At 39.7% G+C, this 19533-nt stretch overlaps 1 protein-coding gene across 4 annotated transcripts in view; it reads left to right on the top strand.

Annotated features, from left to right (window-relative positions):
• GCNT4 (glucosaminyl (N-acetyl) transferase 4) overlaps positions 1-7622 on the top strand; it is a 92378-nt gene extending 84756 nt beyond the window's left edge. For all 4 annotated transcript variants that reach the window (XM_073624096.1, XM_073624092.1, XM_073624107.1 and 1 more), the window contains one exon: positions 4238-7622. In XM_073624096.1, the coding sequence (XP_073480197.1) occupies positions 4239-5558 (1320 nt within the window). In that variant the 5' untranslated portion in view covers position 4238 and the 3' untranslated portion in view covers positions 5559-7622. The remainder of the gene's footprint in view (positions 1-4237) is intronic.
• The last annotated feature ends 11911 nt before the right edge of the window (positions 7623-19533 follow it).

Genomic DNA, 19533 nt, shown 5'->3' on the forward strand with positions numbered 1-19533 from the left:
TGTATTCATGTAGAAATAGTGTTAGGAGCGTTTGAGGGATTTATCAACTGACTCAGTGAGAAATAGATCGTATTCCAATCTAGATTTTTCCAGATGAGATTTTGTACTCTGAGATGGATTATCTTGAAATGATATGTAGGCTGCATTAAAATTGAGTTCTATTTTTTTTGCTAGATTTTTGCGTTCCCGTTTAAATAGTGCCATTTGTCTTTGTATTGTACCACGCAAGACAGGCTTATGAGCTTCCCACAGTGTTATTGGGGAGATGTCTGTTGTATTATTAATTGATATGTATTCCTTTAAAGCTTGTTCAATGGCCATCTGATGTAGTGGGTGTTTGAGCATTATGTCTGGTAAGTACCACGTTGGGTCATGCGCTTTTGGTATGGCTGAGGCTATAGTAGTGTATACTGCATTATGGTCAGACCACGGAATCGGAATTATATCTGATGCAATAATTTCTGGTATCATTCCTATTGTTAGAAAAATATGATCTATTCTGGTGAAGGTTTGATGAGGGTGCGAGAAATAAGTGAATTTCTTTTTCATTGGGTTACTTTCTCTCCATGAATCTACCAGATTGTATTTGGAAAGAAGTTGAGAAAAAGGTAATCTAGAGGTTATTTTGGATGGTGTAAAAGGTGATTTATCTAGAAATGGGAGGAGGACCTGGTTCGAATCCCCACACATTATCACTGTTCCTATTTTGTGTGTATTAATCACTTGTAATATATGTGAGAGGAATGGTGTAGGTTGTTTGTTAGGAGCGTAGTAGGAAATCACCGTGATTGCAGTATCCATTATATAACCCATGAGTATCAGGTATCTACCTTCTGGGTCTTTAATTTCTGATGATAAGGTGAATAGTGTGGATCGGTGAAATGCAATTAGAGTTCCCCTTTGCTTGGTACAGGCAGAAGCCGTGTAAATTTGTTGATAAAAAGGAGAAATATATTTTGGAGTAGAATCTTTGGTGAAGTGTGTTTCTTGGAGGCATACTATGTGAGCCTTCTTGTTATGGAAAGTACGGAAGGCTTTGGTCCTTTTTTGAGGGACATTTATTCCCTGAACATTCAGGGAAAGTATATTCAGTGGTGCCATGGCAATAGATAAAATAGTTTTGACTTACTTTTTGTTATGCAGAGCTGACTGCGCAGATCAACCTGTGTGGACTGAAGAGATGAATAGATAGAAAAGAAACCAGTGAATTCTGGAGTAAAGAGTAAACAAAAAACATATGAGATTAGATGATACATTGTATAAATTATTTTTTGCAAGTAATCACAATTTACCCGTGAAAGAGAATAAATATCTCTCTCAGGGGAATAAGTGCCTTCGTCACACTCCCACATAATATGGTTGGGAGAATGAGGAGGGCTAATGGGGGTACACGGATCTTCCGCTTACAGGAGAGAAGTGCTATGTCAAAAGACATCAAAATGATGTTTCATTAATTGGAGTGCAGAATATAGTTTTTGTTGAAATTATTTATTCCAGGGTGGTTGTATATGGTTAGTCTTGCCCTAGGCTAAATAATTCAGTTAGAAAGGTACTGTTAATAACTTTGGTATTGATGAAGATAGTTTGAATTATTTGGGGATTTTAACCTTTTTAGAGTAAACAATTACATATTTTATTCATATGTAACTGTTTAGATATGTTAACTCATAAAATTGAGGTTGTATTGCTTCAGATTAGAATAAACAAAAACATAATTCTAGGAACTAGTTAGGTAATAATATATTTGTTTTAAGAAAAGAAAGAAAAAGCTTCCATTACTTCTGGGTTAGTGAACATATTTGTCCTAAAAAGTAATAAATCTATTGTTATTACCTGATAATATATAACTGAACAAGAATTTCCTTATTTCACTTATATATTCTAAGGCTATATGAATCAGAAGTAATAAGAAATATAACTGGAATGTAACATGATCCCACACAGTGTGTGACTATCAGAATGCAGTTACATTCAGTTATAAATATAGTTTGTTTATAGAGAACCATCTCTTAGTATAATAAATGAAGAGATATCAGGAATTAGGATGTCAGTCCATTGAATCTTCTTGGTCCATGGATGATGTGGTATAATGGCCTCTTTTGTGAGAATGATGATTCCCATTTTGTTCTGAAATTTTCTGGGTGCTGCCTGAAGGTGAAGATGATGCCATTCTTCTGCGTGTGGGAGTGTTGCTGCTTGTGAGTTCTGTCAGATTTAATTTTAAAAGAGTTTGTTGTAGTTCATCTGCTGATCTGCTTCTGTAAATTGTACCTTGGTAGTTAAATCTGACTGAAAAGGGGAAGCCCCGTTGATACATAATGTTGTGGCGTTGCAGTTCCATTAGTTGGGGTTTCATGGATCGTCTTTTAGTAATAGTAAGTTGGGATAGGTCAGCAAAAATTTGATAATTGTGTCCTTGAAATTTAAGTTCCTTTTTTTCTCTTGCAGCAATTAGTATTTGTTCTTTCGTTCTGTAATAATGAAATTTTGTGATTATATCACGTGGGGGTCCATCTTTCTTTTTGGCTGTGAGGGCTCTGTGTACTCTGTCCAGTTCTAAACGTTCAATAGGGATATCTGGCTTTAGTTCTTGTAATAGAGCAGTAATAGTAGATTGCAGGTCTGTCACAGTTTCAGGTATTCCCCTTATGCGCAAGTGTGAACGTCTGGCTCTATTTTCGTAATCTTCGAGCTTAGTTTGAAGTATTAAATTCTCTTTTTTTAATTGTTCCAATTCTGTTATATTTTCTTGGGTTGTAATTTCAATTTCATCCATTTTTATTTCTAAGGCTGCGGTGCGGTTTCCCAGCTCTCTTATTTCTTTGGTTAGGCTTTTTGTTATTTGGTCTGAGGTTTGTTTTAAAGCCTTATGAAGCATCTTTTCAAATTGTAATAATATTACTGGGGATGCTGAGGAGTCTTGTGGAGAAGTTTGTGAGAGGATTTGTTCTGTATCTGACTCAAATGGAGAGTCTTGCTGTGACATTTTCTGTCTGTGAGAGCGCCCTGATGCTGTATCTTGTGAGGTGACTGGAGCTGCTTCAGCTGCAGTGAGTGCCTGTGAGCTCTTTGTGAGGTGATTTTTATTTCTGCCACGGTTTCCTCCCAGTACCATATTTCCTGCCCAAACTTTCACAGTTTGTTCCCTGGGGCAAAAAGGTTCAAATGGATACCTTTTGAGCCTGCAGGCTCCGTTTGTCCTTCTCTTCTCTCCTCAGCGGTGTGGAGCTCTAACAATGCATGTCTGCTCTGCTAGGCTCCGCCTCCTTGCCTCGCACCTCTCTTTCTTTATGTGATCAATACTTTTTCTCTGTGTCATTTCATTTTATTACACGTAAGTTAATTTCTGAACTTATTTGTTTTGGTTTCTTTGTATGTGTGTATTGCATGGGTTGTTATCGACATGTGGTGAAAACTTCATGTCAATAGCATCTTTAGTTATATATTTACCTGGAAAAATGGTGACGTCAATGCTTATTATAATCTATCTATCTATCTATCTATCTATCTATCTATCTATCTATCTATCTATCTATCTATCTATCTATCGACTTGTCTGTTGAATTTATAAATGACTTGTGCTACATTTGATAGTAGTCTATCAGCAGGATCAGTTTCAAATATAAAAGGAAGAAAAACATAAAAAGAGATGGACAGCTTAGAAGAAGTAAGTTAGTGTGAAATAAGCCAAACTATACAAGTACTAGAGGTGGTCTAAAGAATATTTTTCCTTCACTGACTTGTGAAAGAAAAAAACAGGGATCTAGAGGAAATGCAGACATTGGAGGAATGCATGAACCCTAAGTAGATACGAGTCCTTGGTGGGAAACAAACCTATAATACCAGTGCATAGATAGATAGATAGATAGATAGATAGATAGATAGATAGATAGATAGATAGATAGATAGATAGATAGATAGATAACAAAGAGTAACAAAGGGAAATTATGTTTGTTGGTAAAAACCAAACAATGCTTTTTTTTAGTCTGGTAATTACTGTGGTAAGCTTACAGTCAATTTGGATCCAGGCCCTTACTTGTATTTTTATGGTTATTCTTTATTGCCTCACCTTTGCTAAATTCCAAAAGCCACTTGCTAGGCTAGGCATTTGTCAACCACAAATTTACAAGGAAGGCTGACTATACCTATGAATAAAAATATTTTAGGGCATAACATTATTACGAAATACATTTTTGCTTTGTGTCATTTATATTTCATGTCATTTATCTTTCCGCAGAATGAAGAAGTGTAAGTGCTGTGCATTGGTTCTTTTACGACAGAGGGTTTTCTTCCTCATCTGCACCGTGTCTATTCTGGGTATCTTGAAATTTATGAATATTGAACTTAAATTTCCCAAATCCAAAAGTTATTTTGTGGAACCACAGCTATATTTTTCTGGTATTACTAAAAATGGCCAACCACATGATCCCTCCAGCAGCATTAACTGTACAGCTATATTTCAGTTGGAACCCTCAGAGATTGGGAAAAGTTTACAACTTCGGCAGAGGCGCATATACGACCTTGATGATGAAAAAGTTTCAGCAATGACGAAGGACTGTAAAACATATAAAAATCTAAGACAGTACCATCAAAAGCTTTTCTCAAAGGAAGAAAAGGACTTTCCAATAGCCTATTCAATGGTTGTACATAAGGATGCTATAAATGTTGAACGTCTCTTGCATACAATATACAGTCCAACTAATGTGTACTGTATCCATTATGACCTAAAATCTACTCCTGAATTCCAGAGAGCCATGATCAATTTAGCCAGTTGCTTTCCCAATGTTTTTATTGCATCTAAACTTGAAAAGGTGATCTATGCCCATTTTTCCAGGCTGCAAGCAGATCTTAATTGTCTGTCTGATTTGCTGGCCCACCCTGTTAAGTGGAAGTATGTCATAAATTTGTGTGGGCAGGACATGCCGCTCAAGTCAAATTATGAACTTGTTTCTGAATTAAAAAAACTTAACGGAAAGAACATGCTTGAGACATCAAGGCCAACAGATTTAAAGAAACAACGCTATATCTATCACCACCAGGTATTGTTCATGTTAAATCTCGATTACTTTAAAATGCCCATTAAAACATTTACTCAGAAGAATCCACCACCCTCTGATATTGAAATGTACTCTGGAAGTGCTTATTTTGTTTTAAGTCATGCTTTCATTGAGTACATTTTTGGAAGTCGATTGGTTGCTGAATTTTTAGAGTGGAACAAGGATACCTTTTCCCCAGATGAACATTATTGGGCAACCCTTGTCCGTATGCCTGGGGTTCCAGGTGAGATTCCAAGAACTCAAGGAGATGTAACAGACCTTGATAGTAAAACTCGTCTGGTGAAATGGAGCTATCTTGAGGAAAGCCTTTATCCGCCATGCACTGGCACTCATGTTCGCAGTGTTTGCATTTATGGGGCTGCAGAGTTAAGATGGCTTCTTACTTCAAAACATTGGTTTGGAAATAAATTTGATCCTAAAGTAGACCCTATTTTAGTTAAGTGTTTAATTGAAAGGATTGAAGAACAACAGAAAGAATTTGTTTCTTCATCATCAAGATGATTGGAATATTCCTTGTGTTCTACAGTAACCATATTTTTGCTTCTGGAGAACTCAATACCCAATACTTGGGAGAAAAATTGCCATTTGACCAATGCCTATAATTCATTTTTAGAGTTGTTTTAAAATGACTGCAGTAAAGTTTATTGCAGAATCAAATTTGTGAAAGGGGGCCACCTAAAAATGCCTGCAATGGCACTGTCTGTAGTAGACTTGAGAAACTAAGAGACTCTAGAAGGAACCACAGGTCGTAACAATGCAATATTGGGACATGCAGACAGTTTACAAGCCAAGGCCCTTCATCAGAGGGTGTAGAGTGATGCTGTGTCCTGTGGTGTTTGTTCTTTCATGTGTAAGTCTACAAACATTGTTGTGCTTGGTAAGGCTTCTGATAAGCCCTGTTTCAGAATCTTCAGCAAGCAAACCATGATGTAAGGGGCCCACAAAACCCCAGCTATAGTACAACCGATCACTAGTTTTGGTAATGTCTAGCCATGCATGAGGCACCTGATGCTCCAGTGGTAGATTCAACATTGATATTGTAGTTTCTGACAAACTGAGGTACCAACTGTATTTTTCTGATTCTCAACAATCATCGGGGACTGAAATAATGAAAACAGTACTCTATTCCTTTACATTTTTCAATGTGTTGTCAAGGAAACCTAGTTCAGTGCATACCCCCCAACAGTTTAAAACCTTAAACTCTTCCCACCAACAGGAGGCATATATGCGGCCTCAATGGACTGGACTTTTTTCAGTGGGGCCACACATAAACATATCTGTCTTTGTGCTGGGAGTGCGCTCTCAGCACAGAGACTGGGGACTTACTGGGAACCACGGTCCCATACTAACGATCGGGACCGGGAACTCCTGGTTCCCAGTTAACTGATCACTGTGGTAGCCCTTGTGTTTTCTCTCTCTGAATGGAGGTGGGACATGCATTGTTTTTCTCTCCCTCTTTGCAGAGAGAAAAATAAACAAAAACTGTGTTTAAAATAATAATAAAAAATATAAAATAAACAAAAATACCTACATTAAGGTTTGATCTAGGTCAGTGCCAGGGTTAGTGTTTGGGTCAAGTAAGGGTCAAATGTCATTTTCAGTATAATTTGGGCAGGAGTTTTTGTTTGTTTTTTTAAAGCATTTTTTGATTTGTATCAGTGTCAGTTAGTGTCAGTGTGTTTTAGTTTTTACTAACACATGTCAAAGTTGCAAAATTGTGCTTGGGCATTAATATGTATTTTACCCTTAGGCCGGAAGGAGTTAAATCAGGAAACGTCTTAAGCACTACTGTGGTAAATCTATACCAGATTCATCCAAACTACTACTCTTATATTCCCACAAAACCATTCCCAGTCTCCGCCCTCTTTAGAATCCAAAAATCATACCTATAAAACTAGGGACATTTGGTAGGTGTGACTAGACAATAGAAAGAAGATACTGTGACTGACCCCTTTGATAAGATTCCGCATGATGCCTTTACACTGAGCATTAAGTAACCTGTTTACACACAGCAAAGAGTCTGTACCCATCTGTCATCTTCTAGTGAAGATGAAAGCACCCTTTTGGTTGCTATTCTTAACACCTCTGTATTGTTTACTCTATTTTATACCACGTGTGTTGAATTTTGTTGTGTGCCTTAAAGAGGGGTTTGGGCATTACCCCTAAATTTACTTTCCTTTTTAATTTGTGCCAAATTTATATATATATATATATATATATATATATATATATATATATATATATATATAAATATATATACAGGGCTTTTTTTCAGCGGGAACGCGGGGGGAGCGAGTTTCGGCACCTTCAGCACTGAATGTATGCAATGGCAAGGGGAGCTGGATTGTGTTACAGTGCCTATTGATGCTGGCTGCTGGGGGATCTATTGTTACTGGAGGTGTTATTTTTTTGCAGGGGTTTATTGTTGCTGGGGGGTCTATTGTTGCTGCTGAGGGACCTATTGTGACTGGAAGCAATCTATTTTTGCAGGGGGGAGGTCTGTTGTTGCTGGCAGGGGATCTATTGTTGCTGGGGGGGTCAGTTGTTGTTGAGGGGATTTACTGTTGAGGGAGCAGTCTATTGTAGCTGGCTGCTGGAGGGTCTATTGATGCTGTCTGTGGGGGGGGGGATCAGTTGTTGCTGCCGGGGGTCTATTGTTGCTGGAGGGGGGTATTTTTGTAGGTGGTCCATTGTTGCTGGGGGGGGGGGGGAAGGGGTCTATTGGTGGCTGCAGGGGATCTTTTTTATACTGCTTTTTTTGTTATCATTAACATATTTCATACAAATTACTTAGTACCAGAAAGGTTACTTGGTTCTTTAACGGTGCTCAGAGGTGGGTAGGGTGGATAGGAGCAGAGACAAGGGCTAACTCTGAAAGGCAGAGTTCCTACACCTATTCTCTGAGAAAAAAGCCCTGTATGTGTGTATATATATAATATAATTTTTTTTTTTTTTTTTTTTTTAAGACCTATGAATTTTATCAATATTGCTTTTTTCCGAAATATTATTACACGCTGATGCATATTTTTTGGTTCCCATCAAGTTATTAATGACAAAATAGACTGAAATAACATGTTAGCTCCAAGAAAACTGCAGATAAATACAGTTACCATATTTGGTGGTTTCAGGAGTTTTTAAGCATTTGGGTTATTGTTTTTTTTAGGTTTTTTGCTAAAATGCGCAGTATGTCTTACTATTGAGAAGATTTACAGTTCAGTGCATTTTATAATACATTAAGGACATTACAATCTACTGTATGTGTATTTGATCTGCACTCTGCTTTCATATGGACATCCCTTTAGACCACGGGTCTCAAACTGGCGACCTTCCAGCTATTTTGCGATACTACATGTCTACTGACAGAGGCATTATGGGACTTGTAGTTTCGCAACAGCTGGAGGGCCGCCAGTTTGAGACCCCTGCTTTAGACGCAAAGGTCTTGTTGTTCCTTCTTCATATAGAATACTAATTGCTGAGATGCGCATTTGAACATCTGTGACTCATGCTTGCCATCAGTACATCTCAATAGGCTGATGAGTGAATATTAAAGTGTTACTAAACCCACAACCGTAAAATCAGTATGTATATGTAGTAAGGCATGCTTGTTATACTCACTGTGGAACCTAAGGGGTTAACCCTTTGCATTGTGTAAAAATTCTGTTTGATCCGGATGTCTCTGATCCTCCCCTTGTTCCACAGCCCCCAATCCATCTGCTGATAGAACAAAGCCTTCGGGGCACTCTGCGCATCCTCAGTTTGGTGTGTATTGCTAGAAAGTTTTTTCTTTTCTTGGGAGGGTGCATGTGATTGGCACAAGGACAATCAGCACTGTCCAGGCAGAGAGACAGGGGTCATGCAGCCTCATAGGCCAGTCAGAGGAGAATGAAAACTCCTCCTACAAGCTTTAACTTGACACTGATAGAAGTCACAAGACTTCTGATGAGAAAAGGTATTTAGCAGTTTATATGTACTAAAATAATTGCATTTCCATGTTCTGTGTACTGTGGGAGACCAGATATAGTGAATGAAGGGTCCTGGGTTTTGTAACACTTTAAATACAAGTTGTGTAACACAAAAAAAGTTACTAGTTATATAATCAAATGTACTTACGTGAAAGCTTCCATATCATGTTCTTCAGAGGATTGGTGCAGGAAATCAGCTGTTTTAGAGAGACCCTGTCACCTTAACCATTCAAAGTGACAAGGTTTCTTTAAAGTCCGCCCTCTTTTACCGCCTCTGAAAAATATGCTTAGGTTGGAGTTTACAAGCAGCAATGATGTCATCCCCCTCCGTCAGCTAACACTGTTTATGTCTAAAGACTGGTCTTTAAGCCTGAGCAGTGGAGGGGATCACATGCTACCCTATACCTGGAAGTACGGGGTATTTTGTAACGGCTACAAAGAGAGTAAGCGCGTTAGGGAAGTGTTGTGAAGGTTAGTACAATTGAGTTGAGAGTGGGCTTTTAAAAGCTTTTGTCATATTGCCTTATAAGTTGGCAGGTTCCCTTTAGGGCGCATTAACACCAGCAACTGTGTTAGAACACAGCCACCGGAGGGCAGTGTGATGACTGGTGCTGATGTGCTATAGTCAGTGCAGAGCACTGATATAGATGGGTGGTGCTGCGCTAATCCTAGATGTATAGACTAAAACCATAGGGTATATATATGAATGGCTATGATCAAATCTTGCATCAACAAAATATAAAATCAATATAAGTGGAAAGTGACAATAGCAAAAAAAGAATTAAGCATTGATAAGAAAAATAAATTATAAACGTGAGAGCATAGTCCTAAATAACCACATAATAAAAACATATCACTGTATAACTTAACTCAGTATGGTAAAAATATAGCCTCTTAAAACAGTGCAGGTTAAAATGAAAATGTGATTTACACTGTGTGCAAAGATATACAACTCATAAAGTGACAGTGTGCAACAGTGTATCCAAATAAATACAGCATGGATATCAAACAAATCGAAAAAAAATGTGCATCACATAAAGTGACAATGTGCAAAAATGCATCTAGACAAATTCAGCATAAGTGTCCCAAAATGTATGATTTTAAAGTGCTCCACCAAACAATCCTTCTATTTGTCAAAAAATCGTGGCAGCAACGTCCTAGCATGCAATCGTTGCAGTTTTGGTGCTCAGGATAGATCACATCATGTGCATCTTCGTGTACACACACACAAGTGGGTAATGGCCCCTTACCTTAAGGTAATAGGACAAAAGCATATGACCAGAAAGCCTTTAAGAGTATCCACCTATGGGCTCCAGCGCATCCCTCACAGTCCTAGATCCGGGGTATGATTACCTCAGGTGTAGTGCAGGGGGGGTATATAGGATGACAAAGCAGGAAGGATCCCAATAGTGTAATGTCGTTTTGGTAAAATAACAGCTTTTATTGAAAGAATAAGGTACTCACATAGAAAACAAACAAACAGCGATTTGATCCAACGAGCGGCAAGCTCGTGAGCCTCTAGCAGTGTGTGCAGCCTGTCCCGTCCCTACGCGTGACGTCACACCACACGTGACTTCATCAGGGGATGTGTACAGGCTAGAAGAGTGTCTTTAAATAGTCTAGTAATGGCCGGCAATGGGCGGCCATTTTCCCAAAGTCCGGTATTATGTGTTGCGGTGGCCATTTTCCTAGGGACAGCACGGCGCAGCCATTATATATAATGTGCGCCGGCACTCAGCATCAGCTGACCTACAGGGCCAATGGGCAGGGGTAAAACAGTTCAAGCCTCTCACACTGTCAGCAGCGGAGGACGAATGCTGATATATCAGCCTGGGACGCTCTAGATCTAAAAAATAAGTAAAAAAAACTAACGAGTGGAAATAAAAACTGGATGAGACTGGAAGTATGGTAATTGGATGGCGAGCATGCAATTAGTATTAGATCAGGGATAAATAAGGAAAAATTAAAAACCAGACCCTAAAACGATATAAAAATAACTTAACATATCAAATAATGAGAAAGTAAAAATATGTTTAAAAATATTTATCTACGAAAAACGGAAGAGAGAGGCAGCAATACTGATAGCAGGCTCACATAAAACATAGATATTCAGCCTGCATATATATACCGTAAAAAGTATTCATAGATGACAAATAATCAACATATATTCAATTGTCAAGGGCAAAAAACTAGCTCCGGGGGGTATGAATAAATATAAATCTAGCAAATAATACAAAAATAAAGGTGAATAAATAAAAAAAAAATAAAATAAAAACGGCTAGTATGCATGTTTCTATTACCAGGGGCAGAAATCAAGCTACAAAGGTGTGAATGAATATAGTAAATTATGGGATATGGTTAGCAGGATATATGAACATACGTAAAAACCACTAAATGCAAACTTTGCATGCCCGCAGTGAAAAACCTATTGCATGCCATGAGTTTTTCTAGTTTTTTTTTTTTTTTTTTTTTTTTTTTTTTAGTGCACACTGCCGCAATGCGTGTGAACTGCCCTGATAGGAAACGTGGCTTGTTTTGCATTAATACACTTGGAAAATAAGGAGAATATTTTCCCAATTATTACAGTTTAGATACCATTTGCTTTCTCCAACTTCCAAGCGTTTACGAGGCCAAAAACATATAGTAACTTGTTTTGTTGTTGTTTAAATGTTATTTAATAATTATACATTATGTTGTGAATCATTTTGGCTGAGGGGTACATACAACTAAGTTACTTATGTAATCTCTTTCTTCTGTTATGTAAAGATTTACATTTATCTAAGATGTTTTGCTATACCATTTATGACTATGATTACCTGACAACTGTGATGCATAGAAACATTTATTTTTTTATACTTTTGCAAGTCATGTGTGGGACTCCATTCAAACTTGTCTGTGTCAAAAAATCTTCCAATGCACACACAGACGCTGCAGAGAGAGCAAGAATTCACAGCAGTACTTTACATTGGTCTACAATCTTGGTGGATCTCAAAAGTGGCCTTTAATTTTATTCACAAAATGCGATAATAACGGTAACCCTATAATCAGAGCTTAGTTATGAATTCTAAGTGTGGTTCTCACTCTATGTTTACTTTCATACTGTGGGCAATTTCTGCCAATTATGTTGATACTACTACTTTAAAGGCATCACCCACCCAAATGTAGATATTCATTTGGATTGGATTTTCCGTGCAGCCTCTTGTATTTATGTGGGACAGTAGCTGCAGCACTTCTGAACACAAGTTCCTAGATCTGCCTGTGGCCATTGTTAGATGGTCTAAATCTGTTTACCAGTTTATAATTATGAATTTATTAAAGAAAAACTCTTTGAATATAAGCCATCCACGTCACATGCATAACCAAAGTGTAATTTGAGCAAAATCAACAACCATTTCACAAAGAGACTGACAAATATTTGAAGTTTTAAAGAAGATCGATCTCTTTTTTTTTTTTCTTTTTTTACTGTTCCTGTCTCCTACAGGACAAAGTACATGTAGCACATTGTCTCATGTGGCTAGGAGTATTTTAAAGTGATTGTAAAGGTTCGTTTTATATTTATTTATTTGTTTTATAACAAACATGTTATACTTACCTGCTCTGTGCAAGGGTTTTGCACAGAGCAGCCCCGATCCTCCTCTCCTGGGGTGCCCCGGCGGCGCTTCTGGGCCCTCTTCATCGGGTGCCCCCATGGAGAGCCGCTTTTCATGGGGGCACCCGTGCAGGCGTGCTTGCAAGTCCCACTGCTGCATCCCTTGACACAGACCGCAGGACTCAGCCCCGCCCCACGCTCTCGTGTTGCTGGATTTGATTGACAGCAGCGGGAGCCAATGGCTTCTGCTGCTGTCAATTTATCCAATGAGGACCCGGACACAATGGCTGGAGCTGCTGGGCTCGCGCTCATCGCTGGAACGAACGGTTTCAGGTAAGTAAAAGGGGGGCAATGGGGCAGCACAGAAGGTTTTTCACCTTAATGCATAGAATGCATTAAGGTAAAAAAACCTGGAGACTTTATAACCCCTTTAAGTCTAGTCTGCACACCTTCCCCTCTTGCTGTGGTGGATCTGACAGCAGCTAGGAAGGAGACGGCTGATTCATGACAGCAGTCCGTCTCCTAAACACTTCATAACAAAAAAATAATATCAGCAGCTCTAAACACTTTACACAGATGAGCAATGGCAAGAGGAATGCAGAGGCTGACACTCCCTCCCACAAGTGCTCAAAGCCCGAACAAGTTGTTTTAACAGACCACTAAAACTTTGTAAACAGTGACTATACAAGTTGTTTTAATGGACCACTAACACTTTGTAAACAGTGCCTATACAGGTGCTAGGCAGCATTCTCCACAATGAATGTCTATTATGGCTTTTGCCTTTGTAGTGGGAGGTTAAGCCAACGTTTGTGGTAGTATTATTATTATAATACATGATTTATATAATGCCAACTGTTAGCACAGTGTGTTACGAAATAAAATAGCGTTTTAACACTGACAGGCCAAGCAGATAGCAATAAGTACCCATTTACATTTATACAGACATACGGCAATGCATCATGATGCATTACTGCATTGTAGTGGAATTATTTTTTAATGGCACTAAAGGAATGCATTAGCACTACAGCCCAAGTTGGCACTCTACTGCACGTTGTCACGTGCTGTTTTACAAAAAATGTTGCATGTCCGACTTTCTGTCTGTTGTGGTGTGTGGGCTGTCTAATTAAATAAAGGAGCTGTCTTAACACAATGCATGTTAATGACACAGTGCATTTCTGTGGATGCACCTCAATGGATTGGAAAGGTGTGATAGGGCTCTAAATTAACATGCTTTCACACTAGAAATCACGGACTAGAAATGACTTTACTGCATACTGCCATTCCGAAATTGAAGTCTTCCAGCTCCTGTTTCCATAAATATTTATTTATTACAGTTACATATATAACGCTGTCAATTTACGCAGCACTTTGTATATATATATATATATATATATATATATATATATATATATATATATATATATTGTACATTCACATCAGTCCCTGCCTTCAAGGAGCTTACAATCTAAGATCCCTAACTCACATTCATACATACCCACACTAGGGCCAGTTTAGACAGGGGCAATTAACCTACCAGCATGTCTTTGGAGTGTGGGGGGAAACCGTAGTACCCACGCAGGTACAGGGAGAACATGCAAACTCCATGCAGGTAGTGCTGTGGTTGGGAGTCAAGCCAACGACCCTAGTGCTGCTAGCCGGAAGTGATAACCACTTTGTGAATACTAATGTTACCTTTTAGGGGCCCTATTTCCATAGCACTTATAAGCTGAAGAATTGTAGAAAATGCCCACTTCTCTTTTTCCCTATGTCATAGAAGTAAATAGCAGTGGTATGGACAGAGCAACCCTCCCACCAACTCTAAATGATCTCAAAACAGGGTTCACATACATACAAATGTATTCTGGGTTTTTGGTTTTGGAGATGTTCATTTGTTTATTAGCAGTTCTGCCAAGTTTAGAAACTGGAGCAAAATTGTTAATACAACATATTTAGAGATCTAAAAAGCTCGGCCAGTAGAAACTGCAGAAAAGTTTTTGTTTAGACCAGAATCCTTTGATTTATTCTTCAGGGAAACGAGATGGAAATAGGCCCATTCTTTGGCTTAGGATTGGACAGGATGAAAAGAGTGGGAAGACGTTACTGCAGCAATTGTCAGAAAATATCAGAAGCTATAACCTTACCTTGAGCCCGGGTTCACACCATAATGCGCTGCGGACCGCACAGGAGCGCTGTGCGTCCCTGTTCACCGTTTCAGGGACAAATCAGGGCCGATTCTATGCCTGAATTCGGCCCTGAAACGCAGCCAAAGACGCACAGCATTTTTGTGCAGTGCGCACCGCAGCCGCCCCGGAGATATGTGAACCGGCTCCATAGGGAGCCGGTCACATTCTCCTACTATGCGAATTAGATGTGCAGAAACGCACATCTAATTCGCATAGGAGTGAACCCGGGCTAAAGCTGAAATCCAGGCTCAACAAATACTGTCTATACTCCAGGGGCAGGTGTATTCTTACCTGAGTCTTAGCACCTTTTGTGTATTCCTTCCAGATCTGTGCAGTTTTCCAACATGAAACAGCTCCTACACTCTTTTTCCTGAGTGTAGGAGACCGGTTACTTCTGTTCTCTCTCCATGTACAAGGTGACTGGTTTTGTCTCCACCCCTACCTGTAGTTTTTTGCAGACAGCCTTTAGTGGGCAATACATGCTGGGTCCCCCCAACAGCTCTGCTTCCCTGGCAGGCTATGTGCATCTCAGTGATGATGTCACCACTACTTTCACATGTAATAACTAAGTTTGTAGAGGGATTTAGTGCACACTAGGTACATTTATATGATTGTGGCTATTGAGCAATACTTTTGCATTAAAATTTTTGTGCTTGAAGTTCATATGCTCCAAATGAGAACTGATGTATAGAAGTTGTTCCTATTCACAATGCAGTTATGTTCTCAGCTGTCTCAATGCTTATAGTTTGGCATGATTATAAATACCGAGGACAAAACATGGCTAAAGCTTTAATTCAACTAAAAGCTGAACTCCAGACAGACTGCTTAACCCACATTTGCATTTCATACATGGGAGTTGTGCTAACTACTAAAGGATTTGTATTTTTCTCCATACAGTCTTGAGATTTAAGCTGGTCATAGATTGTTCATGCTTTCATATTCAGTCAGTAAGCTGACTAAAAAAATGAATGGATTCCACCATCCACCTCACTGCTGAGACAGTGTATTCTGACAGCGGGATTCTCCACTTTTAGAATACACTTATCAATGGCTGCAGCTGCTGGTTGAGAACAGTTTTCCAACATTCCCGTTCAACAGATGTCAATCTAACAATCAGCTTCTGTTGAGTGGGAAAGGACACACATGGATCAATTTTTCGGCTGGTCCCTGCTGAACTAGCCAAACTTCAATCCATCTATGGCCAGCTTTACACAGCCCTGACAGATAGCATATCACAATTGTTTACCTGACTTTTCTTAACTTTTTAAAAAACAGCTTGGACACCTCCCTGCTTCCAGGCTGTGATTGGACAGTGAATGAGCAGCAGCAGACTGATGAGATCAGCAGTCCTCTTCTGCTCTCAGTATATTCTTTTTCTATTGACTTGACTGTTTCTCTCTTATGCCGCGTACACACGAGCGGACTTTCAGCATCAAAGGTCCGACGGTCTTTCCAACGGACTTTCGACTGAGTTACGACGGACTTTTGAACGACCGGACTTGCCCACACACGTTGGTTTGAACGTGATGACGTACAAAGGGACTAGAATAGGGAAGTTCATAGCCAGTAGCCAATAGCTGCCCTTGCGTCCTTTTTTCTCCATCGGACTAGCATACAGACGAACTCATTTTTCGACCGGACTCGAGTCCATCGGAAAGATTTGAAACATGTTCTAAATCTAAAGTCCGTCTGATTTTCAACAGAAAAAGTCCGCTGAAGGTCTGATGAAGCCAACACATGGTCGGATTGTTCCGTCGGACCAGTCCGGTAGAAAAGTTTGGTCGTGTGTACACAGCTTTAGTGCTGCCCCTCTCTCTTCCAGATTGAGTTTTTTGTTGTACTAAGATTACTGTGTTAATAAACACACAACTACAGTAATTGGTGTTGTTTTTATATCTGCCAGGAGTTCAGCTTTAAAAGAGAAGTATGGTTTTCTTTTTTTTGCATAATCATACTTACCTAGGTGGATGCAGCATCAGACCGCACTGAGTACTGAGCCACCGAACATCGCCGATGGCTCAGTTCTCACTCCTCCCCAAGCAGCATCGCTCCTGCTCTGATCCTCCACGCTTATTGGAGCGATGAGCTGTGGAGGGACGGGGAGCTGCCGTCTCAGCTGCTTGCTGAGACTGCCATCAATCAAGGCAGCTGATGGATCCAGACTTGGGAAGTTGGCATGATGCGGTGCCTCGACTGATGGCAATGACGTCAGTGGAGAGCGGACTTCAGACTGCTCTCCTCTGAAAACGGGTCACAGGAGTGCAAAACGAATTGCACTCCTGTGACCCAGAGGAGAAGCCCAGCCTAAAAATCTCAGGCAGGACTTCTCCTTTAAGTGTAGAATCCCTGCTGAATTGCAGAAGTCTCTACAATCCTTCTTATCTCTGGGAGTTAAAAAGTGAGTCTAGCTGGTGTCCTAACCCCACACACACACACATCTGATCATCCTGCATCGTAATGTGGAATGCCAGCTAAAAGAGTCCAAGTCTGGGACAGAATGGGGAATGGTAAAAGCCTGTTACCTTTTATTGCTGGCTGAGTGCCCACTGGGGAGTTTTCCTCCTACTTCCTGTCTTGTGTACACCATCTTTGGGACAGAAAGTGAGAAGAAATCTCTGAAATGGGAGAACAGACAAAAAAAAAGACACACCTGCTGTCCCTGGGTGGCTACACTCCTCTACAGTATCTATGGAGGAATCCATTGTTGCCACACAGGCTAGACTTTTAAGCGGGGGTCCACCTATCTATCGTTTTTTTTTTTTTTGGAGTTCATTCACAAACTTTTCTTCTCATGATTATCTACTCACATGTTCTGTGTAATAAGTCCGCCTGTGTCCGATTTCGTTGTAAAGAATAACTTATAAAATTCACTGAAGGTGGTTTCCATCTTCATTGTGGGCATTTGAAGTCCACAAGCATGTATTTCCTGGATGCGATGAATGCTGTGCTCCCAGCATTCACCGAGATGTTGTGATGACGCTGTTGCACAATGCATGCTGGGAAGCCTGAGACTAGCTCCCAGGGGACTGTGGGAGGTCTGGGAGAGGCTAGAAACAAGCCTACTCCCATGGGAGGAAAACCAGGAAGTGCTAAGAAGATTAGAAAAAAAAAGGTAATTACGGCGATTTAAATTTTTTTACACAGCATGTCAGCATCTAGGCAAGGAAGAGAATGCATAGAGATAATGTTCAAAATTTGGGTGGAACCCCGCTTTAAATATGTTTGTCTTTGTTTATCTCCATTACATGGAGATTGATAGAACTAGTAGTTTACAAAAAAAAGACAATATTTGTTTTTTTTTCAGTTCACAGGAAGTTACAAGGACATTGCATTTTTGTCAAGATCAGCAGGTATTTTCTGTACTTTCTGAAAATGTTCTTAGCCTGAAAAAAAAGAGAACCGTTGCAGCCACCACATCTTAAGACTGGTAAACTGCAACAGATTCAATTTTTTGTTCTTGGGTTTATTTATCCTTTAAGGTAACTTTACTTGCATATCAGTATGTGCAAGTGGCTCAAATGGAACGTTTGTGTTTTCAATTGTATAATTACCATGCAAAAGAACCAAAGGCTTTAGAATCTGCACAACTGTTTATGCACTTTATAACCTACACCTTGCTTCCTAACACTTTCATTTTAAAGAGCAGCTCCAATTTCAGTTTTTAAATAGAGGTTTAGAAAATTGGAGATAACGTTTCTCTTTAATCTTGTGATGGAAATTTTTCCAAAGAGAGGGTCGACGTAGGTTTTGGGAGAGGCAGAAGCTAGCTGAGGGTCTTAGACATCCAAAGAAACAGAACCTACAAGCATATCCAAAGATTAGACCATTTAAAGTACAACTGTACAGAAAAAATGTGGAATTCTGTTGCTGACCTCCTTCTGAAAATACTGGTTACTTGGGTGCCCTTGACTTTGAGTCACTGACCTAAAACAATCATTGACATCAGAGTGATATTAGAAGTCTGGATAGTGATGACAAGCGTTCAGTCCAAACTCAGTCTGAACCCAGTTTGGCAGAACTCATCACATTGCCACTGGCCCAATCAGCTGTGGGAGGGCAGTTCCCAGAGGCCCAACCAACCAGGGAATTCACCTCCTAGCTGCACATAAACTAAGGCGTGGGTATGGTCGTGACATCATTGACCTAAAATGGCCCCATGGCTATATTTAGCCAATGTAACAAAAATTTAAATTTAAGCACCACACCACTGCTAGGAGGACCAGATACAGCTTTATTCTAATAAGTCAGAGGAGACAATCCAAAAAGTAGCCAATGAGTTTTGGAGGTCCAAGAACGCCCATTTTATCATGATGAATCTTAAATCTCCAGTAGCATTGTCTACTTTTTGGATATTCCCCTGAATTTTTTTGGAATAAAGTTGTATCTGGACCTCTTGGCAGTGGTGTGGCGCCTCAATTTCTATTTTTGTTACATTACACTATAACCCAAGGAGACAGTGGAGATCCTAGGGTGTAGAAGCTGCCTGCCTGGGAACCAGAATATTTACATCAATATCAACACTCTAAAATGGCAGTACCAGTGAGATAACCCGATGGGTCCAGCACAATATTTCTACCTTACGCAAATATTTAGTCAATGTCACGGACCTAATGTGGTCATATCAAGGACATCATGAGCTTCCCACCCCTTTGTGTTTGTGCAGCTACAGGGTGGGGAATGTTCTGCCTGCATCTGATTGGGCCAATGGGGATGCAAACGTGTGACAGCTTCCCAGTTAGCAT

Source organism: Aquarana catesbeiana, linkage group LG01 (genome assembly GCF_042186555.1).
Source record: "Aquarana catesbeiana isolate 2022-GZ linkage group LG01, ASM4218655v1, whole genome shotgun sequence".
NCBI classification, from domain to species: domain Eukaryota; kingdom Metazoa; phylum Chordata; class Amphibia; order Anura; family Ranidae; genus Aquarana; species Aquarana catesbeiana.